At 37.9% G+C, this 27,808-nt stretch overlaps 1 protein-coding gene across 4 annotated transcripts in view; it reads right to left on the bottom strand.

Moving 5' to 3' along the window:
* The window catches only part of wcy (WW domain-containing adapter protein with coiled-coil wacky), a 252,625-nt gene that overhangs the window by 30,855 nt on the left and 193,962 nt on the right, over positions 1-27,808 (bottom strand). For all 4 annotated transcript variants that reach the window (XM_090388071.1, XM_090388070.1, XM_090388074.1 and 1 more), the window contains exons 9-10: positions 20,691-20,753; positions 3,031-3,433 (exon numbers count right to left, since the gene is read on the bottom strand). In XM_090388071.1, coding sequence (XP_090244197.1) covers positions 3,031-3,433; positions 20,691-20,753 — 466 coding nt within the window. The remainder of the gene's footprint in view (positions 1-3,030; positions 3,434-20,690; positions 20,754-27,808) is intronic.

Here is a 27,808-nt window from a genome sequence, read left to right on the forward strand (position 1 = left end):
AACCTACCACACTGTCAGTTTTCGATCAGTCTGTGTATATTATACAGGCATTGGAGTTCAGGACAGCATGAAACTGTCGGATATTGGGGGAAGATAAAACATTCTTTTCCCATTGGCAAAAGTAGTCATCATGAGAAGTGGGAGCATGAACCAGGGTGGAACAAGAAGAGTTGTGTCCTGAGAAATTTTACTTATATCAATATTCTAAGTTTGAAGAATTTCTCTTAGACTGAATGCTGAGGGTCAATTTTCATTTGGTTTACTATTATAAAAGGAATCCCGATGGGTATTATACAGACAGTCAAAAGAAGGATGTGATGGGAGGCCGGATCTTAGCTGCATATTGAGACAGCAACGTTTTCCTTCGAATGGTCTAATGGAGACCATATACTTCAACGTAAAGGCTTTGTACTAGAGAGATGCTAAAAGCTCCGAGGGCTGTTCTCAGAGCACTATGCTGGATGACATTTCGCCATTCTAATGTGCTTCTCCTAGCTGAATTATATACCGAGAACCATGATCTAAGCGTGAACAGATCAGACCTGTATAGGTGAAGTAAGGAGTGCCGATCAGCTCCCCATGACATGGATAAAATATGTGCTTGGAAGTTAAGCTTACTATCTAATATCAGGCCCAGAAATCTGATGCTGTTTACTAGCGGTATTGGACTATTATTCATCCATTGCATGAGGTCCAGGATTCAATTCTGTTTATGGAAAGTTGGAGGTGACGTTCGATGATATTCATGCTTTGCGACTGGCAGGAGACGGTGAAGTCTTCTGCATACATGTAAGCGCCCACAGTTTTGGGGATGTCTCGGGTCATGTTGTTCACTTGAATTGCAAATAATAATGCTCTGAGTAGAGATCCCTGTGACAATCCTTCTTCCTGAATATGGGATGTAGACAGTACATTTTGATAGCAGACCTGAAAGGAGTGGTATCGAAGAAAATTCTGAATTATCTGAGGGAGATAACCCCTTAGTCCTAGATGATAAAGATCCATAACCATACCGTGTTGCCAGGTATTATCAAATGCCTTCTTGATATCTAAGTTTGACCATGACAAAGGTATTGCGAATATTGGATTCAGCTTTGATGAGGAGGTCAAGCGTGGATCTATTCTTAAGAAAGCCACACTGATGATCTGATAAAAGATTCTCTGCTTCCAGAAATCATCCAAGTAAGCCTCGTATGAATCATTCTCTCAAAATTTTTTCCCATACAGCTCATGAGAGATATTGGTTTATGATTTTGAACCACAGAAGGGTCTTGGCCTGGTTTTAGTACACCAAGCATAAAAGAATGACGCCAGGAAAGTGGATAAACGTTTTCTGAGAAGATCCAGTTATAAAAGATCAGTAGGGTTCATAAGCCCTCTTCACGTAATTGTTTTATCATAATGTAATGAATGTCATCTGGGCTGGCAGCACTATTTGAAGATTTATTTAGGGAATCCTTAAGGCCTGTTAAATTAAATGGTTGATTGTATGGAAGTGAGAGATGCATGGGCAATTTAATTTTGTGGTGTTCTGCACCTGTTGGGTCCACTGTTGTTTTGTATATTTATCAAAGATATTGATGAAGGTATATCAGGCTTAATGTCGAAGTTTGCAGATGATACAAAGGTTGGCAGGGTTGTTAATGACAGTAATGGTAGTGTGCTACTGCAACTGGATCTAGATAATTTGGGCAGATGGGCTAAGAAGTGGCAACTGAAGTTTAACCTTGACAAATGCAACGTACTGCATATGGGTAGAAGTCATTCCAGAGAAACGTACCAACTGTGTGGTACTACACTTAAGGTGGTAGAAAATGAAAAAGACCTGGGAGTAATTGTGCAGTCAGATATGAAGTTTTCTGAGCAATGCAGATAGGGCGCCAGGGCAGGTCATGGGGTTTTGTCAACGATATATAGGAATTTTGCTAGCAGAGAGAAGGAGGTGATTGTCCCTCTGTATAAGGCAATGGTCAGGCCACGTCTTGAGTACTGCGTACAGGTCTGAAGACCTCATTTTAGGAAGGATGTAGATTTACTTGAGCGTGTACAGAGAAGAGCAACAAGATTGGTGAGGGGAATGAAGGGATCCTCTTACCAAGAGAGGCTTAAGTTCTGCAAATTGCAGTGGCTGGAGACTAGGCACCTGCACGGTGATCTGATTGAGGTCTATAAGGCCTTGAATGGGTTGAGCACGCTGAATTCTGATGGGATCCTTCCACTTGTTCAGATTATGAACCTAAGGGGGCATTAATTCCAATTAAGAAAAGACAGATGCAGAATAGATGTGCGGAAATTTGCCTTTAGCCAGCGGGTGGTTAATTGCTGGAACAAACTTCCATCTGTCGTTGTGGAAGTTGATAGGTTGAATAAATTTAAGGAGGAACTGGACAGGCATTTGGAGAGAATGGTGCGATTTTTTTTTTTTTTTTTTTTTTTTTTGTTGGCTGATGCTGCATAAGCTCATACATTTGCTTTCTTGCATCACATGCCACTACTACTACTACCATAAATACAATAAAAAAAAAAAAACCTACCCTGTCTTCTTCCTAATTTTATTGTTATAAGATTAAACAAAGAGTGAAAATTAGCTTAATTTTATATATACTTTTGGGCCACAAAAAAAGTACTGCAGAAACTGATCCCCAACTATATATAGATTGCAAAATCCTGCACAATAGTGTGTACTAGGCAGGAGAGCTAGCCAGACACAGATGACCCCCCTCCCAAGAAACCTCATTTGTTTTGCATCAGTCCAAGAAGGCTGTTATTCCTGTATTGTTAACAACAAAGATCATGTTCTGTCATAATCTAATAAAAAGTTTTTGATTAATTTATACTTTTATGTTAGTTCCTTTGCTTTTGACAACACTTTCTATTGGAAGATAATGATGTATATTAATTTGAGGAGAAATGGAATTATCCCAAACCTTGAAATTCCCTTTTTTTTTTAATGTTTCCTAATTTTATCCCAATGCAATCCATATTAATTATAACATTTACAGAAAAAAAAAAAAAAAAAAAAGAGCTTACCTTGAAGAATGTGTACTATAATCTGACGATGGCGATATCCTTCCTTTGTCCAAATCTGTTCGGCCATCTACTGGTATGTGAGGAGGAGGAGGTTGTTGTTGCGGCTGCTGCTGTTGCTGCGGTGGTGGTGGTGGTGGCTGCTGCTGCTGCAGGGGCTGTTGTTGTGGTGGTGGTTGTTGTATATGATAATTGGGTACTGTAGTAGTATGGCTACTAGGTGGAGTGTGACTATGTCCAGTGGATATAGGTTGACTATGGTTATTATGATGGGGGGCACTGGCATTGTGGGGCATTTGCAGATGACTGCTATGAGAATGACCTTGGGACATCAACGGTGAAAGAGACTTCTGTGAATGGGAGTCCGAAGGTGCTAATGAGATCATTGGAGAACGATTCACACCACCTAAAAATCATAACCTTAGATATATCTGCATTTTCGTATTTTATCAAATACTGTAATTACTTCTAAAAAGCTTTTCATACATTTATGTCAATAAATATAAAATTCCATTTGTTATATTTAAAAGCTTTAATGGTTATAAATTATTAAACCAACAATCAGGATTTATTACTATTTTTGTTCAAGTTCCCAAAGTAATCAACCACTGCTTTTTTTTTTTTTTTTTTTTTTTGCTTCCTGTATAATTAACTTCAATTGGCAGATTTCATGTATTTTTCTATTTACATCAAGTTAAAACTCAATCTGTGAATTTAAAACATTTTTTTTTTTAAATGTTAAAAAAAAAAAAAAAAAAAAAAATTTTCAATTTGGAATATTTTCAAGATTCATTTACCTCAAGAAAAGTTAAACTATTTTATTCCCTTAAACTACCAATTTATTTCAAAATAAATAATTTACAGTGATGACTGGATATTAAGTCATACAAAGGTTATCATGGCCACATTGTGCACATGGTTAGGTTTTAAGTTCTGCTTACATGAGTTTATTACTTATTTGGTTTTGGCATGCTTGCATATAACAATCTTGATATGCTTTTCTGATAGTAGAACTATAATCATTTAGATGTGATTAACATTGATACCAGATGAGTTTTTTTCCTTTGCATTGAATTAGGGTAGCTATAATGTTTTTCAAGGTGGGATGAGGTGACAGTTCTGTTATGTAAAGCAGTTATTGCACTTTGAGAATCACTATATTTTAAATGATTTGAAGGATACACAAGACATGCTTTCTACTGCTAATATCATTATGTACAATTCAGCAGCATAGTTAGTACACACAACTATAGACTGTATCAAGATGGTATTTGGAATATTGTTGCTGCATCTTCAGCCATGTCAGACTTCGAACCACCAGTATATATTTGTGTAAACTGCATGTAGTCCTTTACATGTGCTTTATGAAGTTGTCAAATGTTAGAGTTGCAAATGATTGCTTTCCTATTGACTTAAAATAGTTATCAAAGGCTGGCAAGTAGTAAATCAATGCAAGTTGGTTTTACATGTTTCTTCAAGAATTTGCTCACATGTACATGCTAGCACTGGAGTTAAATCTGCAACCGAATAATACCATATGGAGAAAAACAACAGGTGGCTCAAGGTAACTTCATTAGGCTTCCTTCTCACTCCACACTGTGAGCATGGAGCAGGCAGGTCTCTCTCTGAAAACCTCATGGATCAAGACTTAGGTGCTCTTCGAGGCTTTAGGGAGGAAATTTTTATCAGCATGGCCCACACTTGTAAGTAGAAGGAATTTATTCTGTAGACATGGGATATATTTGAACAATATCACTGAGGATACCTTAAAAGTTCAGGAAACCAACAAGTTAGGGAGAACTGGGGTAATTGCAGATACATTTATCTGACGATATGATCAAAGTAAACTTGTACACAACTCAAAAGTTGTTGTTTCTTGCCATGAACAACAGCTTTTGAGATATGGGCAAGATGTTCTGAGTGTGGTGACATTTTAAATGGAAGAGAAGTTAATGTTAGGGAAGCAAGCTTAAAGAACTTCAAGGTGTGTTGTTGTTATTTGGTTTTTAGGAGCATTAGCAACTAAGGCCATATTGCTCCTGGGCCATGCGGTGGTCATTCCCTGACCTTTCCGCATCCTCCATATTTGATGGTCACGGGGTCGAACCCCGGTCTAATCAAGAAGTGCGTGCTATGCACTGCTGCTCCTGCCCACCTGGCTATGGAGGCGCCTCAAGGTGTGTGGGCATGCGTGCGCACGCGTGCACACACACACACACAGTAATATCAGGCATGCCATCGATAAAATGAGTGGATTTAAACTCCTGGTTAGGACAACTAGGACTAATTGAAAAGTGGTGTCACTCAGAAATAGAGGTTGACAAGTTTCACTATGGTATGTACAACACATTTAGGAAAGAGAGAAAGTGATGGGAGTGTGCTTTTTATCAAGTCACTCTATCGAGACCATAGCTACAAAAATGAGACCTAGTTTCTTGAAAGGGTCTAAAGACAGGTAATGTGTCTGGAGAAATTAGCAAAAGGGTGCCATGCAAGAAAAGACTTCAAATATGTGGGCTCCAGAGCTTGTTATAGCCTCAGAAAGGAGAAAGTAAAACGAATGATGGTGAAATTTTCACTCTTATAAAGGATTCCTTTATAAGAGTTCACTGAAAGAACCCCCATGAGATGTCATAGCAGTATTTCTGCACTGCTCAGAGAACTTCATTTTGAACTGTATAATTATCACTAGATCTCTTTTGTTCTCCACCAGCCTGTGTGTGTGTGTGTGTGTGTGTGTGTGTGTGTGTGTGTGTGTGTGTGTGTGTGTGTGTGTGTGTGTGTGTGTGTGGTACCATCCAACTGGTATGCTATTCTAGGGTTACTTTGTCTATATGCAGTACTTTGCATTTGTCAGTGTTAAACCTCAAATACCACTTTTCAGAAGCAACTTTTCATGCATTAAGAATCTGAAAACAAAACTAAATAGAACATACCATAATATCGAACTAAATAGAAACTACTGGCACACATTTTATTTTAACCTTACATTTTATTAAAGTTATATACAGTCGATTCTGGTTATTTGGGACACATCGGGACTAGTGCATTTTGGCCCGATTAAGCGACTGTCCCAATTATCCGAAGTTTCACGTAAATAGTTAAAAATACAATTTACCCCCCCCCCCTTTACAATTAGTTCACTGTACAATCAAATCATGTTACGACGAACTCAAAATAGTAAAGTACCGTTCACTATACGATGTGCAGTAAGCGCCGGTCATTATGATCACGTTTGTGAATTGAATTTTAATTCTATTAAACAGCGATTCTAATCAGCGAAAATAGGAGGAATATTATCAACAGGCTATAAAAGTAAAGATATATTAAGCACAAATTTACCCTTTATTACCTTACCAATTAAAAAATTAAATGATACGTGAAAATCTGAATAATTAATACGTACTGTAATATATACATACTAACTAAACTAGTTGACATTTCTTGGTAGGGGCTGAAATTTAAAACAGTAAAAAGATAAGCAATCAATAACAAAGAAGAGGGCACACACAAATTGCAAGTAACACAACACGCGCAAGTGAGAACGGAGTAACAAATTACGAAGCTTTAAAAATAGGAATGAAGAGAAGATTCTGAAAATTATTTTTTTTATATGATTGAAGATTCCATGGAAGTGTAAACACATTTTACCATAATAACCCACAGAATTCCAGCTGCCGGTATTATCGCAAATTCAATAAGATCGAGTTTACTGTCCGTTTATGACAGACTGCACTAACAGAAAAGCCCAATAAACAGGTGACTGCTAATTGTTTTTGTTTTATGGTTGTGACCTCCAGAAATCCGACCGAACTACGTGGTACGGTCGGAGACAATCGTAGGGTAATCTCCAGTGCTGAGGTCTTCTGCCCCGATTAAATGGCATTTTGTCCCAATTAAGTGAAGTAAACCCTGCGAAAATTTATTTTTATTTATTTATTTATTTTTTTTTGTTACACAGAGCATTAAAAACTACGATAAATAATTTTATTATGAAGTAAACCCTGGCTATTTTCTCCATTGGTTTCTGTTTTTTAAGATTTGCCCCAAATAAATGGCTGCCCTGATTAACCGGTGGCCCAAATAACCGGAATCCACTGTATATAAAATATGTTGTATAATATTGAAGACAATATCAAGAGGGATTTAAAGAAATGCAAGGGATAAAAGTAAGGTTAGTAAAGTAAAGTTTGTATATATAAATATATAAATATATATATATATATAAAAAAATAATAATAATAATAAAAAAATAAAATGAAATATCTACATAAAACTTATCGCTGTCTACCCCACAGTCTAGGTGACTTCAACTGGGGCCAACCACCCAGTTGACTGAAGGCAAAAACATGACAAGGAGTTTTGTTTCTGTAATGATCAATAGCTGCGAAGATATATAAATTTAAAGATTAAGTAATCTGAATCTAAACCAATTCAAGGTAGTTAATTTTTTTTTTAGAATCAAAAGAAAGATAATATAAAGCATTAATGCAAGCACATATCGAATATCATTGATCCAACAGAGAACGTAATATAATAACAACAGTAGTCATCGTGAAATAAATAAATAATCCCCCTAGTGAGTTAATATACCCCTAATGTGATGGATATGGTAAAAATAAATAATTAAAATTAAGTTAACGTAAAGAGAAACACGCAGATAGTAAGATGAATAAAAAACTAACAGAGTAGGAATAATAGAACCCAAACTCTGTGAAGGCAAAAATATAGTAGTACAAATAAGTAGTTTCTCCTACATCCTCGGATTACCCTATTAATTTCGGAGAAATAAGAACAAGGAGTGTAGGACAGCTTAAAGACAATGCAAGATATAAGCTCGGGTAAGGCTGGGATCGCAAACCCATTCCCATAGTAGGACCCTCAGCTGAATTTGCATGTCAACTCAGTGTGAACTTAAGTACAATAAACCCCTGCTATTCGCGGGGGTTACGACATTCCTGAGAAATGTCGCGAATACTGAGTAATGGCTCCCATAGTAATAAAGTGTCTGCAATTCTGGCCAGACACGATAGGAGGGAGTATATGATGAGAGCCCTGTCGATCAATTTGGCCCTGGAAAGATTGTGCAGGGCTCAACGGGTAGAATTTTTTTCAGCCTGGTCTGTACTTGTTAACAGAAGAGACTGCTTCTACAGGGATGGGATACACTTAAATAGAAAGGGTGCAAGAATGTTTGCTGATGCTATCGAGGCAGTGTTAGGAGGGTCGGAAAACTGCTAGATTTGAGGGATACAAGGATTAATAGATTAACAGTAGCCACTGGCAGAGGAGAAAGTGATTCTTGCACTGCTTCTATTGGAATGAGCAGCAGCCTGGAAAATAAGATGCAGGATATTTCAGAGACTGCTGGGAATCATTGGGGTACCAAGTAAAAACACGGGTTGTGTTAGGGTGGCTAAGAGGAAGACAAAGTGCATGTATACCTGCGTGTACACCAATGCTAGGAGTCCAGTAAATAAATTTGATGAATTTGAGGTATTGCTCAAAACATCAAAGGCAGATATTGTTGGGATTTCAGAGACGTGGTGTCACACAGATATAAGGAATGGAGAACTGGAATTTAGGGAGTACAATGTCTACAGAAAGGATAGACAGGATAGGAAGGGAGGAGGGGTTATGCTATTAGTTAAGAAACACATAAAATCCAAGGAAGTGAAGCCAGTCGACATCGCTGGACAGTGCAGTGTTGGGTCAGTTTGGTGTGACATAAGCATTGGGAGATCAAAATTGAGAGTAGGAGTGTGCTATAGGCCTAATGACTCTGATGAGTATAATAAGAAACTGTACAGAGAAATAGAGTGGGCCAGTAAATCAGAGAGTCTTATTATGGGGGATTTTAATTTCCCAGATATTGACTGGAATTTGGGGGCTGGTCACTCACACACTAGCAAGGCTTTTGTAGATTTATTGGATGATTGTTTTCTACATAAGCATGTTCGGGAGGCAACTAGAGGGAGTAATACTCTTGATTTGATTATCAGTAGTGATTCTTCATGCATTAAGAATCTGCAGATAAATGAACCACTAGGTGGCAGTGATCACAGTGTTCTGACGTGGGATTTACTCAAAGAGGTAACTACTATTAGGGGTAAAGGAAAGGGGTATTGCTTTCGTAAAGGCGACTACGGTGGACTGAGACAGTATTTAAATTCTATACAGTGGGATCAACTGATGATGTTACCAACAGCAAATTCAAAATGGGAAGCATTCAAAGAACTTATCTTGGAAGCTACTAGGCTTTACATACCAACTAAGAAATATTGTTCAAGGTTTAGGCCTAAATGGATGTCAGATGAACTAATGAGGCATATGGCAGAGAAGAAAAATGCATGGGATACATACAAATTAATACGTGACACAGAAGCCTATGATAGATACAAGTTGATCTGTAACCAAGTTACAAAGGAGGTTAGGCAGGCGAAGGCAGATTACGAGAAATCCTTGGCAAAGGATGCGAAGAAAAACAGCAAAGAGTTCTTTACTTATGTAAACTCTAGAAGGAAGGGGATGAATCAGATTGGTCCACTTGATATCGATGGGTCAACTGTTGATGATCTTGCTCAGGTCGCTAACAAACTAAATGAATATTTTGCATTGACATTCGCACATGAGGAGTTATTCAGCGAGGGGAATGCCAGAGGTGTATTCAACTCTGGCAGTAAGCTAGAGAATCTTGTAATAACTGAGAGTAAAGTGGAGGAGAAATTGTTGAAGATAAACACAAGAAAGGCACCTGGAGTGGATGGAATCTATCCACTTATATTAAAGGAGGCAGCAATGGAAGTAAGCAAACCCTTAGCCATAATTATGAGAGCTTCCTTGGACTCAGGGGAGGTACCCATGGACTGGAGATGTGCAAATGTGACCCCAATTCACAAAGGAGGATCAAAGGCTGACAAAAGTAATTATAGACCTGTGAGTTTAACTTCTGTTCCTGGAAAATTAATGGAAGCACTGGTTAAAGAAGCACTGCAGGATCATCTAGACAAGACTTCAGTTATAGCTCAGACACAGCATGGTTTTGTTAAGGGGACGTCTTGCCTGACCAATTTGATTGGATACTATGATGCAGTCACAAAAGAACTGGATGCAGGGAATAGCTTTGATATTATATACTTGGATCTTAGAAAGGCTTTTGATACTGTTGTACATGGAAGACTGCTGCACAAATTGGAGCAGTGTGGCATTGGAGGCAAATTGCTGCTATGGATAAAGGGGTGGTTGAGGGGGAGAAGACAGAGTAGTAATCAATGGACACTGCTCATCGTGGAATCCCTCAAGGTTCAGTATTGGGTCCTTTATTGTTTTCTGTATTTATAAATGATATTGATGATGGTATATCAAGTTTAATGTCCAAGTTTGCAGACGATACGAAGGTTGGCAGGGTTGTCAAGGACACTACTGACACTATGCTGCTGCAACAGGATCTGGAAAGGTTGAGCCGATGGGCTGAGAGGTGGCAAATGAAGTTTAACATTGACAAATGTAAAGTACTACATATGGGAAACAGCAACCCCAGAGCAACGTATCAACTCTGTGTTACTACACTGACAGTGGTAGAGAATGAAAGGGACCTGGGGGTGGTTGTGCAGGCAGATATGAAGCTCTCTGAGCAGTGCAGACGGGCTGCAAGAGTGGCTCATGGTGTATTGTCAATGATATATAGGAATTTTTCTAGCAGGGATAAGGAGGTGATTATTCCCCCTGTATAAGGCAATGGTCAGGCCACACCTAGAGTACTGTATACAGGCCTGGAGACCTCATTTCAAGAAGGATGTAGAGCTGCTGGAACGAGTACAGAGAAGGGCAACAAGATTAGTGAATGGAACAAAGGGGTGCTCTTACGAAGAAAGGCTTAAGTTTTGCGAATTACAGTGTCTGGAGACTAGGCAGCAGCGAGGTGATCTGATAGAGGTGTACAAAGCCTTGAATGGTTTGAGCATGCTCAATGCTGATGGGATTCTTCCTCTTGCTCAGAATAATCACCTGAGAGGGCATAAATTCAAATTGAGGAAAGGCAGATGTAGGATAGATGTGCGGAAATTTGCCTTTAGTCAGAGGGTGGTTGGTAGGTGGAACAGACTTCCATCCCTTGTCGTGGAAGTTGATAGCCTAAATAAGTTTAAGGCTCGGCTGGACAGGTATTTCGAACGGACAGAGGGGTGAAGTGGAAGTGGTCATTTTTTATTTATTTATTTTACTTTAATTTTTTTTGGCTGATGCTGCATAAGCTTGCTTTCTTGCATCAAATGCCTCTACTAATGCTAATGGGGTTCCGTTCCAAAGTATGAAATATATAAGAAAAACTAGTCTAAAATTTTGTCTATGTATGTATTATATGTACCTTCATAATATGACTATGTACATAGTGAAATGGTAGCATAAGGCATCGAAATGAAAATAAGAAACAATTTAATATTAAATGTAATATTTATTAAAAATTTCAAGCAAATCTTTCAATCCAGCGCCTTTGCTAACTAAAAAACTTATCCCGCCAGTGCTATCACCAGTTTCGCTAAAGTGTTGATAAAGGAGTTTTGCCTTTTCACGAATGATGAGTGAACTTAAAAAGGAATTTTATTTTGAGTTCGGTCTTCTATCCACAGATTTAAAGCGTTTCCCATTTTTTTCTAATTTAACATCACCAGTTACAAAGCAAATTTTTGAAGCAATTAGCGCGCTTTCACGGACACTACGGCGGATTTTTTCATTGATCGTACCGCTGACTCATTGATTTTATAATGTTTTGCCACTGAGGAGATACTTTCACCATTAGAAATTTTTTCTAATAACTCAATTTTATTCGCTAATGTCATCACTTTCTTTGATATTTTCACATTTCTCTTGTTATTCGTAGCCATATTTTTGTACAGGTTAGAAAGAACTTGTCCACAATAAAGTCACTTTCGTCCATTAACACACTTGAAAAAGTCTGTTTTACACTGCAAAACGGCAGATTTATCACTTTTGTAAGCATATCAATTTATAAATTAAAAGCAAACGATGAAAACTTCCATTACAAGCACATAACACATACTGAACAAGGATTAGCGAAAAAAATCCACACTCACGATTTTGTCACCCCTCTCCCCCCACCCACTGAGCGCTGTTTTGACCGGGAAAGATAATTTTAGCCATGCCCATGTTTTTTTATGGCGAATAATATTCACGGCGCTTTAAAATTCACATTTTTTTAGGTTTCATTTTATATTAAATCAGCGATCGCAAATATGCGAAACCGCGAATAGCGGGGGTTTACTGTATATACAGTGTTATTATAAAATAAGATAAAATAAAATAAATGATACACAATAATTTGCAGGCCAGCGGGTATAAGTTTTCTAAGCCATAAGTCACCAATAAAGCAAAGCGTATCCTATGTACATAATATACATGGCTCAGGAAATAAATTTTTGAAATTAATTATATTTATGGCCTTCCTGAAGTGGTATTTCAGGCAAGCGATAGGGAAATCATTATTTATCAACTTATTGTACAATGCTATTATGTTTGCTGCATACTTATTTTTGTTGTTATTTGGTTTTTTTTTTTTTTTTTGGTAGTTGTTGGCGCATCGGTTTCTGTGGCCATAATGCACCCCCCAAGGTTTTTGCAGTACTTTTATCCAAGCCTGAGGCGGGATTCGAACTCACGACCTTTGGGTTGCCAGGCAGGCACTTTACCCACCCGGCTAGCCCGGTCGGTGTTATTTGGTTTTTAGGAGCATTAGCAACTAAGGCCATATTTCTTTGGCGACATGCAGTGGTCATTCCCTGACCTTTCCGCATCCTCCATATTTGGTGGTCACGGGCTCGAACCCTGGTGTAATCAAGAAGTGTGTGTTACGCACTGCTGCTCCTGGCTACGGAGGCACCACGTATTTTTGTTGCAAATAGAAGCAATCCTCAGGCATTGGGATAAAATGATATTAGCATGCACTGATTTCAATATATTAGATCTCCAGTTTGTAAGGCCGACTACATTGAAATTAAATGCGTCTCTTTTATTATATACATTTACATCTATATTATTATGTAATATTTCTATATGAAGATCCAGGTAATTTGCTATAGTATCAGAACTATTAGTTTTTTCCAATACAAGTTCATCTGGATATAATCTGCTGTAGTCCCGAACGAAATGTGGACAATTAAACACACATATATCATCTACGTATATCTGAACATAAGTAGGTTATCTTGGAATGTTCTTTCTGCAGAATATAGATAGAGTTTTGCAATTACGCAGGATGCTGGACTTCCCATAGGGATGCCATTCACTTGTAAGTATAACGAAGTTCCATCATGTATGTAATTATTAAAAAGTACTTAAATTTATTAAAGTATCCCAGTAGGTTAAATCAAACTTAATGGCATTTTTATGTTCGAAATATAGCTTTTGGAGAACATCTTTTAAATTGTTGAGATTGATACTATGAATAAACAGTTAAAGTCAAATGTTTATATTTGCTGAATATTGTTATTTATTATAATAGTTTTATTTACATTATTTAACATAGTTTTAAGTAACTTTTCTAACGTTTTACCTGGAAATTTTTCATAACTATCTCTACATGATGTTATAAATCTAAATGCAATAGGTGATTTATGAAATTTAAGTATACCATATATAAATGGATATTTTAGGTTACTGTAATTTAACTTTTAATTTTTTATGCAATGCTATTAGTTTTTTGATTATTACATGAGGGGAAGATGCTATGCACTTGTATGTGCTACTGGACTGCAATTCATTTTCAATAATTTCTATGTAATATGACTTACATATAATTGCATAATTGCAAGCAACTTTGTTAACCAGGGTAATTACAAAATGTTTGTGTATTTCTTTGAGCTGCCTATTTATTAAAATACACACCAGATAATCTAAATAATACAAAATTAATAAATAAGCAGCTCAAAGAAATACACAAACAATCTCAACAATTTAAAAGATGTTCTCCAAAGCTATATTTAGAACATAAAAATTCCATAAAGTTTGATTTAACCTACTAGGATACTTTAATAAATTTATGTATTTTTAATAATTATGTATATGATGGAACTTCATTATACTTACAAGTGAATGGCACCCCTATGGGAAGTCCAGCATCCTGCATATTCTGCAGAAAGAACATTCCAAAATAACCTAATTATGTTCAGATATGTAGATGATCTAAGTATTTAATTGTCCACATTTTGTTCAGGATTACAGCAGATTATATCCAGATGAATTTGTATTAGAAAAATACTAATAGTTCTGATACTATAGCAAATTACCTGAATCTTCGTATAGAAATATTCCATAATAATATAGATGTAAACATATATAATAAAAGAGACACATTTAATTTCAATGTAGTCAGCCCTACAAACTGGAGATCTAATATACTGAAATCAATGCATGCTAATATCATTTTATCCCAATGCCTGAGGATTGCTTCTATTTGCAACAAAAATACCTGTGCAGCAAACATAATAGCACTGTACAATAAGTTGATAAATAATGATTTCCCTATTGCTTACCTGGAATACCACTTCAGGAAGGCAATAAATATAATTAATTTCAAAAATTTATTTCCTGAACCCATTGCTTCTATATTACCATAATTATAGATTTAGAGCCATGTATATTATGTACATAAGATATGCTTTGCTTTATTGGTGATTTACGGCTTAGAAAACTTGTACCCACCGGCCTGCAAATTATAGTGTATCATTTATTTTATTTTATGTTATGTTATTTTATCTTATTTTATAATAACACTGCATATACTTAAGTTCACACTAAGTTGACATGCAAATTCAGCTCAGGGTTCTACTATAGGAATGGGTTTGTGATCAAGGGCTTACCCGAGCTACAACTTATATCTTGCATCGTCTTTAAGCTGTCCTACACTCTTTGTTCTTATTTCTCCAAAATTATTAAGGTAATCCGAGGATGTAGGAGAAACTACTTCTTAAATGTACTACAATTTTTTTGGCTTCACGGAGTTCAGGTTCTATTATTCCTACTCTATTAGTTTTTATTCATCTTACTATATGCATGTTTCTCTTTGTGTTAACTTAATTTTAATTATTCATTTTTACCATATCCATCACATAGGGGTCACCACATGCATATTAACTCACTAGGGGGATTGTTATTTATTTCTTTCATGAAGACTATTGTTGTTATTATATTATGTCCTGGATATGGCAGATATTGCTTTATACTTTATTCTTATTTTAATTATTAAATTCTGTTCTCTGTCGGGTCAATGATGTTCAATATGTGCTTGCATTAATGCTTTATATTATCTTACTTTTGATTCTAAAAAAAAATTAACTACCTTTAATTGGTTTAGATTCAAATTACTTAATCTTTAAATTTATATATCTTAGCAGATATTGATCATTACAGAAACAGCGAATTCCTTGTCATTTTTTGCCTTCAGTCTGGGTGGTTGGCCCCAGTTGAAGTCACCTAGATTGTGGGTAGACAGCGATAAGCTTTATGTGTATATTTAAAAATTTTTTATTTATTATTTTTTTTTTTTTTTATGAACTGGTAGTGTATATACAAACTTTACTAACTTTACTTTATCCCTTGCGTTTCTTTAAATCCATCTTGGTATTGTCTTCAATATTATACAACATTTTATAAACATTATGGTCATAATTGCATAATTGCTAGCAAGTGCATTATTGGCACATAAGTATTAGTTGTTGTTGTTTGGTTTTTAGGAGCATTAGCAGCTAAGGTCATATTGCTCCAGGGATACACGGTGGTCATTCTCTGACCTTTCCCCATCCTCCGTATTTGGTGGTCATGGGCTCAAACCCCGGTCTAGTTAAGAAGCGTGTGCTACACACTGCTGCTGCTGCTCCTGCCTGCCTGGCTATGTAGGCACCATAAGTATTCGTCACCATAAGTATTGTAGTTTGCTACAATTTATTAACTTTCTTTCCATATTACATATACACACACACACAGTAGAGCATCAATTATCCGGAATAATTAATGTGCACCGATTTGAAGCTTGCTGACTTACTCATCGATGGGTGGGCCAGTACTCTGTTGTTGAAATAGTGACAACCCAGTTATGAAGTGTAACTCGACAACATGAGATGCTTGATGGTGCGCATAGTTTAATCTAAAAATATTTTTCTTTTACGAAACCCCCAAACACAAGAGGTATTTGAATCTACAGTACTTACTACAGTGCATGGGTTGGAGGTTGAGAAGACAAAAGAAGATATTTGTTGACATTAGACTTGAACTTCTGTAGCCTGTAATTTTCAGGAAATACGCATGAAGGAAGGTTGTTCCAGAAAGCAGCAGTTGAATGAATAAATGAAGAAAATTAAAAGTTGGTTCTGTGATTTTGAAGTTGGACAGTAAATGGATGTTGGCTGGTGGCGGCACACGTTCGGACTGTGCCCATGGAAGAATTTGTAGAAAAGGCACGCAGCAGAAACAGAATGTCTATGAGACAGATGTTGTTTGGTTTTTTTTTAGGAGCATTAGCAACTAAGGCCATATTGCTCCGGGAATATGCGGTGGTCATTCCCTTGACCTTTCCGCATCCTCCGTATTTGGTGGTGACGAGCTCGAACCCCGGTCTAATCAAGAAGCGTGTGCTACGCACTGCTGCTCCTTCCCACCTGGCTACGGAGGCGCCTATATGAGACAGAGAGTGGAGACACTCTGTTACAGATGAGTCAATGAGCATAGGAGCAGAAGAATCCTTTTTTGTGAGATATAAGACAGGACTGAGTTTTAGAAGGATTGAAATCAACTAAGATGTCTATGCCCCCACTGGAGAATTACCTGGAGATTGGCATGTAAGGAACTGGTAGTGTATATTTGAAAAGTTGAAGCTGACTGAGCAGAGAGAGGTTTCTCAAACTGGAAAGCAATGTGCTACCATCAGCAAAACAATGGATAGGATTTCCGGTCAATGGAAGGTCATTAATATACAAGAGGAAAAGAGTGGGGGAAAGAACTGAACCTTGGGGGACACCAGCATTAGTGGAAAAGTTAGAGCCATCTACCATCACCCTCAGTGAGCAGTCAGAGAAAAAACTGGATAACCAATGACAAAAAAAAAAAAAAAAAAAAAAAGTTGGCAAACCATAAGATGGAAGCTTGTTTAGAAGACCTTTATGCCAAACACGATCGAAAGCTTTTGAGACGTCAAGAGCAACTGCTTGTGTTTCACTGACCCTCTCCATTGAATTTGTCCATAAATGGGAAACATAACCAGAATATCACCAGTGGATCGACACTTCCGGAATCCATAATGGCGATCGTTGATTAGATGGAAGGTTTCTAGATAGTTTAAGAGTTGGCAGTTAATTGATTTCTCCATTACTTTAGAAAGAGTAAAAGTAATTGCAATGGGACGATAATAGGATGGGAGTGATTTGTCAACCTTTTTAGGAACTGGCTGGATGTGAGCAAATTTCCAAGCAGAAGGAAAAACACCTTTGGAATAAGAAAGTGAAAAAAGGCAGCAAAGAACAGGAGCATAGGTTTTGAGAACAAGTGGAGAAATACCATCAGGACCTGGAGCTTTCTTAGCATCATGATCGTTCAAAATCGTTCTCACATCCTTTTGATGAAAGACCACAGTAGGCATTGAATGAAACGTAGTGGGAATGGTGGTAGGTGGTTTACCAAGATCATTAATACAAGAGTTGGAATAAAATAGGGTGCTAGCAAGTCAGTTTTATTCTTGGCTGTAGTGGTGATAAAACCATCTGGTTTAGACAGAGAATGGCAAAAGTTGTGGCCAATAGCTTTGACAAGAGACCAGATTGCTCAGCTATCACTTGGACAAGAAGCAAGTTTTCTACTCTTATCCTGTTCGAAATCTAGTTTGGACTGATTAATAACTGCTTTACAATTGTTGTGAGTTTTGGTGTAGGCAGAAAATGAATGTGGAGATTTGGATATGAGGCAATTATGATATGTGACATTTTTCTCTTGAACAGCCTGAGCACATTTATTGGAAAACCAGGTTTAGATAAAGGTCAGATTTTAAAGTGGAGTGTGGAATAAAGGATTCCATTCACACAAGAATAATTCACTGACACGATCTTAGCAAATGTTGACATCAGAAGTTATGAAACAGTAATCTGATCAAAAAAAAGAAAAGAAATCTCGCAGGTCATCTCATTTTGCATTCTTGTAATGCCAAACAACATGAGGTTAGGAATAGCCATGAGATAAAGACTCCAATGGAGAAGAGACAATCACCAAGTTGTGATCTCAGGTGACTAGAGGACCACTCACTTCAACCGTGTACTTAGAAGGGTTGTTTGTGAGAAAAAGATCAAGTGTGATAGCTGTAGGTTAGGATTGTCTGGTATTCTGGTAGGTAAATGAACAATCTGTGCGAAGTCACTAGTAATTGCAAAAGCCTCAGCATCTCGACCAGCTGGATCTGTGTAAAAACGGAGGCCAGCTGGAGTTGTGAACATTAAAATCACTACGGAAAGTTACCTCACTGTTAGGAAAGTTGGACTGGAGAAAGTCAAGTTGCAAAGAGAGGAAGTCAAATAATTCCAAGTGATTATTGGAGTTGGGAGAACGGTAGAGACAACAGATGAATTTGACACAATGAGGTAGAGATTTTAAGCCAGAGAAGATTGAAAAGAGGAGATTCCAAATTATTAAGTCTCTGACAGGGAATATCGGAATGGACATATGCACAAGTACCACCTTTGAGGGGAAAGGAATCATACAGCAAATACTTTGGGCAAGTGAGATGAGCAGTGGTTGAATCAACCGATAACTAAGATTCTGTCAGAAAAAGTACGTGTGGTTTGGCAGACTGTAAGTGGAAATGTACATCATTGAGATTAGAACTGAGACCACGTATATTTGTGAAATGAACTAGGAAGTGTTTGGGAGGTTTAGATCTTTCGCAGATAAGTTCGCTCTATTAATTTGACAATTCATGGTGTATTCAATAGCAAGAAAAGTGGGGGTGGGACATGCTGTATGAAGTAATGAAATTTTTGGATATGACGTGCACATGGTAAGAAAATACCCAGATCCCTGACATAACGTGGCCTCGACAGTGGCCCCCCCTGCACACCCACTACTCGGTCTCCCTCCAGTCACTATCTGGCAGAGTAGAGGTAGAAAGGGTATACACTAGCTGATCCGGAAGCATCCTAGAGAGTTACCAATAGGTTCAGTCCGGTGTACTAACTAGCGGCCAGTCTGCAAACACCATTTTAGAGCTGTACCCTTGAAATGTAAGGAAGTTTGGATCTCACCATGGTGTTCAACATATCCTCAAAAGACATCAATCATACTGCATGATGGAAAAGATGGGGAAGGGTTCACTGGAATGTAGCTCTGGAGACTAAACATGGGTTTCACCATTTCAAGCCTCCAATAAGAAAAGTGATGGTATTGCACCAGTTGATGAGAGTCATCTACCACCTAATATTGCCTGGTAACCCAGAGGGGTGACACTCCTCTGTGTGGTGTAGGTGCCATACCTCGTCCCCTGCTTACTTTGATTCACACCTGCGTGGTCACCTACAGTGTGTTTGCACATGAGGGTTATACCCAGGATTACTAACAGACCCCCGCCATTGTGAAGGTGCAAGCAGAGGATTTAACTGCCACAGATCATCCGGACTTCGCTGAAATTGGGTCCACTTGACTTGAGTGTTACCCGGATATCAGTTCCACCGGTGTTTTAGATTTCCAGGTAGCAAGCATAGTTTGTGTGGCATATCTGAGAGAGTGTCTGCTACAGCTGCAAGGACCAAATGGTTCTTGGCTAAATGCTAAGAGTATAGAAGGCTTTGGTTTATGCATGGGTACTGCACATACTTCATTTCTACTACCTAGGTAGTAGAAATGCCCACCCACCAATGAGTAAGCCAACAAGCTTCAAAACCGTGCCGCCTGAGTGGTGGTATCTGCCAAGAATAAGTAACATCAGTCTTCTCCACTAGTGAAGCACTTCTTGTTCAAAGCAGTGCAATACCTAGGCCATTCATTGTGAAGGTATTCACAATACGAGATATAATTAAATGATGCATTCATACTACCTGGGTAGTAGAAATGGTGTATGTGCAGTACCCATGCATAAACCAACTCCTTTATATAGCTACATTGATTTGTCAGACCTTCCCAAATTTAATTAAAATCAGACCAACAGAAATCTGGCACATTTATTTTTTTCATACATATCACACAGGCTATCCGCATAAAAAAAAACAAAACAAAGAAAAAAAAAAAAAAACTGAAGCACTGGATATTATGTTTATTTATATGTGCACTGCTCGGAGGAATGAATGGACTACGTCAAACATGCAGAAGCGAAATATTCTTGGTTTGTGCATAAAAACCAATTGCTTTTTTTTTTTTTAAATATGAATTATTACTATTTGCTAACACACCTGAAATGTGTGTTAGCAAATATACTAATACTGCATACATTAACTAAAACTACGCAGCTCAATGCCATGCACATACAATTGTGCACAGTGGCACAGATTGTGCATAAATATAGAAACACTAACTTTTCCTTGTACAAAAGCTATAGTTACTTAATTATTTTTAAACTATAAAATAACTGCATTTACCAGTTACAGAATTCCTGTACAACAAACAAATACATTCTCACTTACCTGTCTGAGCTAAACTTGTTACTTGCTTTGTTAATTGTAAAGCTTGCTGTATGGTTCTTAAGGCTGCAAAGAAATCATAAGTTTTTGCTTAAATAGAATTAGTTGAATCAACTGTTCAACTAATTTCAACTAATTCAACTATTTGAGTTAGAAATAACTGCTAACAATTATCAAGATCTACCTGGGAGCTATCAATCCCAGATAGATTGTGCAAGATGACAAATATATAGAATAGAATGTTAAAAGGACAACATCCCCACCTGCTTACAAAATTTGTATTTAATACAGAGGCTAACGGCAACTGCCTCTATGTTTGGAAAAAACAATGCAACTAAAACATGTACAACCATTCCTTGACATTCCACAAAGTTTGGGGGTCCTCATTTGACTTCAAGTATCCAAATAAGTATTCAAGTAAGTGTCCTGCAAACAAAGCAAACTAGCTTGTGCACGAGGGAGGACCTTGAGATAATCACTACTGATTCATCAGAACCAAAAGCAATTCCACTGCATGAATTTACACATTTGGATCTGTTGGTGAAGTTCCGAGGACTTATTTATCTTAATCTTGGATTTATCCCTGGGGAAGTACAGATGCTGTCTTATGTTAATTTCTTCCTCTACAAAAGGTTTTAACAACAAGTAATCAGTAAAGAATGGTTTATCACTCAGTCTTTCGGTAAAGGTGTTGCAGCAGGTAGTACTGATATAGGAATGGTAGCTGATTTTTGGCATGTTACTATTTATTGGTATCATCAACTTCCTTGCTTCTTAACCCCATCATGGATTATCCCGAGATGGATTACCCCATCATGGATTATACCTCATTTTTAGTTTTAAAAGTTATTTGGAACTACACAAAATATCTCGGGATACAATAATACCTGAAGCAAACAATAATACCTCCAAATTTATGATTGAAACTTATTTTCTCAGGCATTTATCTGGCTAATTTTGCATTAGCCAGATAAATGCCCAAGATTTCTCGGGATTTTCTTACACCTGGCAGCAAACGACTGGCTTTCATTTTACTTATATTTACTTATTATACAGCAATGTCAGAACAGTAGTGTGTGTTCCTATGTGCCGCCAGTAAGCAAAATAAAATTTGCCGTCCTAAATGCTGAATGCTGATAATCGTTAACCAATTAGAAAACAGTATCGAAAAATATTTCGGCACCCTCTTGAACTGCCACCCATAAGCGACACTTACCTCGCCTATCCACTTGCGGCGGCTGTGTGTCAGAATGTAGTAAGTTCACAATTATCGCTTGTGGCGGGAGGTTACTGCTTGTGCATTCCACTTGATTTTTTTAAATTTATTTATATAATGAGTAGTGAAGAGAGTTTTTCTGTTCCTTTCTTTAGCTCATGTGCTAATTTATTAAAAAAATCTGTATAATTTGCACACTTTTTGGCATACAAGAGATAACTTGGGATAGTCCAAATGGGTTAATTACACCTATGTATTTTCTACTAAAAATTTTATAAAAAACACAAAAAACTATACAATGAGTATTCGCATGATGCATACTTTTAATCTGTAAAATAAAAAAAGTCGATTCGTTATGGCACATTTTCAGGAAAAAATTGTTTCGGGATGGGGTTAATATGAGAAACATATCAAGCAGCAAGAATGCTGATAAAGTCAATAAAGTCAAGAAAAATAAATTCGGAAGTGCAATACAGAGCTGAATACAGCTCTGCTTCGTGCTTCTGAAGTTCAGTTTCTTCCATCTATCACTGTCATGCTCTGTAATATGCAGGGCACTCACTTTGAGAGTACTAACTGGCTTGTATAGGCAGACTTTTGATTTTGTGGTCTTTTGCACTCCATCCAGCACAAGCAAGAATGCTTTGAGAGGCCACATGGAAATATGCCCATACTTTTAGCATTTTAAAGCATTGTGCAGGGTGCACAATGCTTTAAAATGCATGCACCCTGCACTCTAATGGAGAGTGCAGGGTGCAGGCAGATGTATCTAACTGTGACAGAGTTAGGGTATGCTGGAAAACAATGATGTTATTATTATATTTAATACCACTCTTAATACCATGTGAAATTAATAATATCGTTTATTAAGCTATTCACCTAAATTACTATACTTTAAGGTAACGTTTCAGGTATCTTAATGTATAATAGTTTAGGCGAATAGCTTAATAAACTACATTAATTTCACGTGGTGTAAGAGCGGTATTAAATATAATAATCTTAATGGAAAACAACCATGTAATGCCCTTCCCTAACTGTGAATACAAAGGCAAGGAAAGAAATTAAGAGCAAGGACTATAATTTCACTTTGTAAAATAAAAGTTAATACCCACACTGGACAAAAAATTAGCCACTTGTGGTATTTAGAGTATATAACAGATTGAACACGTGTATCTTCTATGCTTGTTTGCTTATAGCACTGAAATTAGAGTATAAGATTAACCTGTTTTCTGTATATACAGGGGTATACCAGCGGTGAGTGTGAAAAAGGAGTGATAGCATTTTGCACGTTTGCTTCTTTAACAGATCTAAAGAAGTAGTTGAATTTGCCAGTGTTTCAGAAAGATCAGTAATAAGAATTTTTTTAAAGGAATGATATGTTATCAAAATCAACCAGCAATGAGCAGCAAAACTGTGGTCAAAAGTGACTGTTATTGGTGATGAATATGCATCTAGTAAATAAAAAATAATTTTAACCAAATGGGAACTGCTGAAAACCATTAACTAAGGACCCCATCAGCTGATCTCACTGTGAACAGAATTGCACAATATGGATGTCTGGAGTAGATACCCCAATGTTAACAGCAGTGGCCCCTAACCTTTTTTTTTTTTGCACCAATGGGCACATTTGAAAGTTTATGAGAGAGAGAGAGAGAGAGAGAGAGAGAGAGAGAGAGAGAGAGAGAGAGAGAGAGAGAGAGAGAGAGAGAGAGAGAGAGTGTGTGTGTGTGTGTGTGTGTGTGTGTGTGTGTGTGTGTGACAGGCACCAACCACTCAACTTAGACAAAAGAAGCAATTAATGCAGAGAACTACAAGTATAATAAACTACGAAATGCATGCATGAGAAAACTGCAACATTACGATATGATAGTACAGCCCACATTCCATGCACAAGCATGCTATGTTCTAGCAAGCTTACTAATAATGATTGGTAAGTAGTATTCCCTCACTAGCTGAGTAGTGCATGTTACATGTTACTAGCATCACTTGAGGAAGTAAACTGCTTGCATCCTGATATGCTTTTGACACACAAACAGCGTTGATGTTCCTTTCAAGTTTTTAATCTTATGTACATTCCCTATTCATTACAGCCTTTGTTATTCATTATGACTTCTTTAACAGGCATCATGGCACCTGAAGGCACTGCAGTTGGGGGTCCACTGCTCTAATTGTGCCAGGCACTAAGTTCACAGGAGAAGAAATGAGGCATTTCATCCAGCCTGTGTAAAAGGTGTTATATGTGCTGGTGGTGGGTCAGTGATGCTTTGGGGGTGTTTTAACTGTTACGAAGTGAGACCCCTACTTGAAATACAAGCCAAGATGAATAAGTCTGGCTATAGAAATATTTTGGATGACCAGGTTGTGCCTGAACATTTAAAGGACAATCATAACTTGATATTGTATGATGAAAACTGTCCAGTTGAGACCTCTGCTGGCACACTGCTCTAGTGTGGGATTGCCTCTCTTGTGGAGACGACCCTCTGCTTGCTGAATAGGTTGCAAACCTCTTCTAGGGAAGGATGATCTGGTGACCTCTTCGGGATAGGATAAGCTGCTCCCCTCCCGGGGTGGGAATAACTGTAGACCTCTCCTAGGGTAGGATAAATTGCAAACATATTTGAACTAGGATTAAACTGCAAGCCCCCTCCCCCAGTAGAATGACTTGCAAACTCCTTCTGAGGTAGGATCTTCCAGAGTTAACCCCCTTAACGTGGGACAGGGCTCCAGCTTCCCAGCTGATCATCAAAACGACACTCCACTTTGCAGGATGCATGGCCCTACAATCTTTCTTTCTTTACTTTGGTTGGGTAAATTTCCCAACTACTTCAACCCTTCCCCTTCTCCTTAAGGATACCTTCTTCATCCTCCTTTTCTTCCTCACTAACACTCCCACTCTGCTTCTATCTCCACCCCGCTCAGCTTTTTTTTTTACTTGATCTCTGTCAGGAAGCACAGGCAACCCTGGCTGAGACCAGCCAGAGAACTACAGATTGCCTGGCCTGCATCCTAGTGGTGGTGGCAGAAAACAGAGTCCCACTAAAGGTCCTATGGTCAGAAGCCAGAAAAAACAACTGAACCTATTCCCACAATAATTCACCTTGTTTCCAAAGTTTGAAGCTTGAAGTAAGAGCAGAGATTCGGGTAGAAAATCCAGTGGTAAAACATGGGATTACGTCTGGAAAGGTAGTGGATGAATTTATTTTGCAGGGATTCAATTTGCTGTATCAAATATGTATAGTGTGGGTTCCATATAGAAGAGCAGCGAACTCCAGTATAGGGAGTACAGTTGCTTTGAATAAGAGCACAGAGAACTGAGGATCTCTAAATCTGTAGGTCTGCCTTTTGATGAAGCCAATTTGTTTTTTCACTTGATATAATATATTCCTGATGTTTTTCAAACCCACAACCAGCTGTAAAGGTAACTCTCAGATCTTTTAACTTCGGCAACTCTGGTAATTGGAATATCCTTGACTTAGTACTGGTTTACTAAAATCATAGTTTTCCCAGAGTCAGGAAATGAAATCGAGCTACATTTCCTACGATTAATCTCCAAACCACTTAAAGCAACCCAATTAGCAAAAAAGTTGAGAACATCTTGAAGGTTATCTGCATCAGCTTGACTGTCGAGTAAAGCTTCACAGATGAGTCTGAGGAAGAGGGTTGCCGGTGCGGACGTGCCTTTCTGCTGCTCTTGGAACAGAGAAGTTTTTTCTGATTTATTTTCTGCTTTATTAGTTTAAATTGACATATTAACTTATTTTCTAGAGTAGCTTTATATTCCTATTTACGGTACTTAAGTTTAAAGTAACTTAGATAGAGATTTTGTAGGTATTACTTAGTATCGGAAAGGGTATCAAATCCACGTGTTTACCGTTCGTAAATAGCCGCCATTGATATGGGAAAATTAATCAGTAAAATCTATTAATCTTGTCGAACTTCATTGGAAATTAAATTGTAATTTTAACTATACATATAACCACTTAGGTTACGTAACATAAATAATTAGTAACATTAAATACTAATTTAATGTTACCAATACTAATTAAATACTAATAATTAATACATAACTTGATACGGAAATTATATAAAGGGATTTCGTAGATAACACTCATTACTGAAACATAAATATTTCGTAGATAACACTCGTTACTGAAACAAATATTTCGTAGATAACACTCGTTACTGAAACGTAAATATTTCGTAGTAACACTCATGACTGAAACATAAATATAGCGTTATAACTGTGTTGGAATACAAGTTTAGGATTTAATTTTGTACTGAAATTGAAATTTTATTGAAAGTAAATCGAAATCATGACTCAAACCAGAGCAGCAAAGCAAAAGGCTCAAGCTAATGGGAATGTTGTGGCTCAGGGGAGAACTGAGGGGGGCAGTTGCCCTCTGAATCACAGCCTTTTAAGATGCACTATTTGCTTGATGTTTGCGGAGCAGTCAGGTATGGGACATGATACTGCCATGGGGGATGTCTTTGTATGTGCGCGATGCAAGGAGTGTAAGGAAATCAGGCGACAACTCAGCGTTGTTATGGGCCTATATGAGAGCTTGAAGGACAGGGTGGATGCCCTCGAAGGATTACAAGTGAGGGGCCCATCAAGCTCTCAGCTGCCCACACCAATGCCAGAGCTTGTACTTGGTCATCGCGCAACACAGCGGCAACACCCAAGGCAGAATGCGCTGGTCCCAAAGGAACTAGTAGTTGTTGGTGACTCTATTGTCAGGGAAACGGGAAACATGCTTTGTAAAAAGGATAGGTGGAACAGGACCAGGGTATGTCTGCCAGGGGCAAAGGTTGATGATGTTGTAGAGCGGATATAGTTGTACACGTTGGCACTAATGATATTAAAAGTAGGAGACCGGCGGAATTACTTAACAAGTACAGGTCACTGATGAAAAAAAAAAGCCGTGAATTAGGGTTGAATTTGAAAGTGTCTGCAATTCTGCCAGACACGATAGGAGGGAGTATATGATGAGAGCCCTGTCGATTAATTCGGCCCTGGAAAGACGGTGCAGGGCTCAAGAGGTAGAATTTTTTTCAGCCTGGTCTGTTTCTTAAATAGAAAGGGTGCAAGAATGTTTGCTGATGCTATCGAGGCAGTGTTAGGTGGGTCGGAAAACTGCTAGATTGGGGGAGATACAAGGATGAATAGATTAACAGTAGCCACTGGCAGAGGAGAAAGTGATTCTTGCACTCCTTCCATTGGAATGAGCAGCAGCCTGGAAAATAAGATGCAGGATATTTCAGAGACTGCTGGGAATCATGGGGGTACAAGTGAACACATGGGTTGTGTTAGGGTGGCTAAGAGGAAGAGCAGGTGCATGTATACTTGCATGTACACCAATGCTAGGAGTCCAGTAAATAAATTTGATGAATTTGAGGTATTGCTCAAAACATCAAAGGCAGATATTGTTGGGATTTCAGAGACGTGGTGTCACACAGATATAAGGAATGCAGAACTGGAATTTAGGGAGTACAATGTCTACAGAAAGGATAGACAGGATAGGAAGGGAGAAGGGGTTATGCTATTAGTTAAGAAACACATAAAATCCAAGGAAGTGAAGCCAGTCGACATCGCTGGACAGTGCAGTGTCGAGTCAGTTTGGTGTGACATAAGCATTGGGAGATCAAAATTGAGAGTAGGAATGTGCTATAGGCCTAATGACTCTGATGAGTATAATAAGAAACTGTACAGAGAAATAGAGTGGGCCAGTAAATCAGAGAGTCTTATAATGGGGGATTTTAATTTCCCAGATATTGACTGGAATTTTGGAGCTGGTCACTCACACACTAGCAAGGCTTTTGTGGATTTATTGGGTGATTGTTTTCTACATCAGCATGTTCGGGAGGCAACTAGAGGGAGTAATACTCTTGATTTGATTATCAGTAG

This window comes from Mastigoproctus giganteus, chromosome 13 (assembly GCF_048544385.1).
Source record: "Mastigoproctus giganteus isolate SK-2022 chromosome 13, ASM4854438v1, whole genome shotgun sequence".
In the NCBI taxonomy this organism is placed as follows: Eukaryota; Metazoa; Arthropoda; class Arachnida; order Uropygi; family Thelyphonidae; genus Mastigoproctus; species Mastigoproctus giganteus.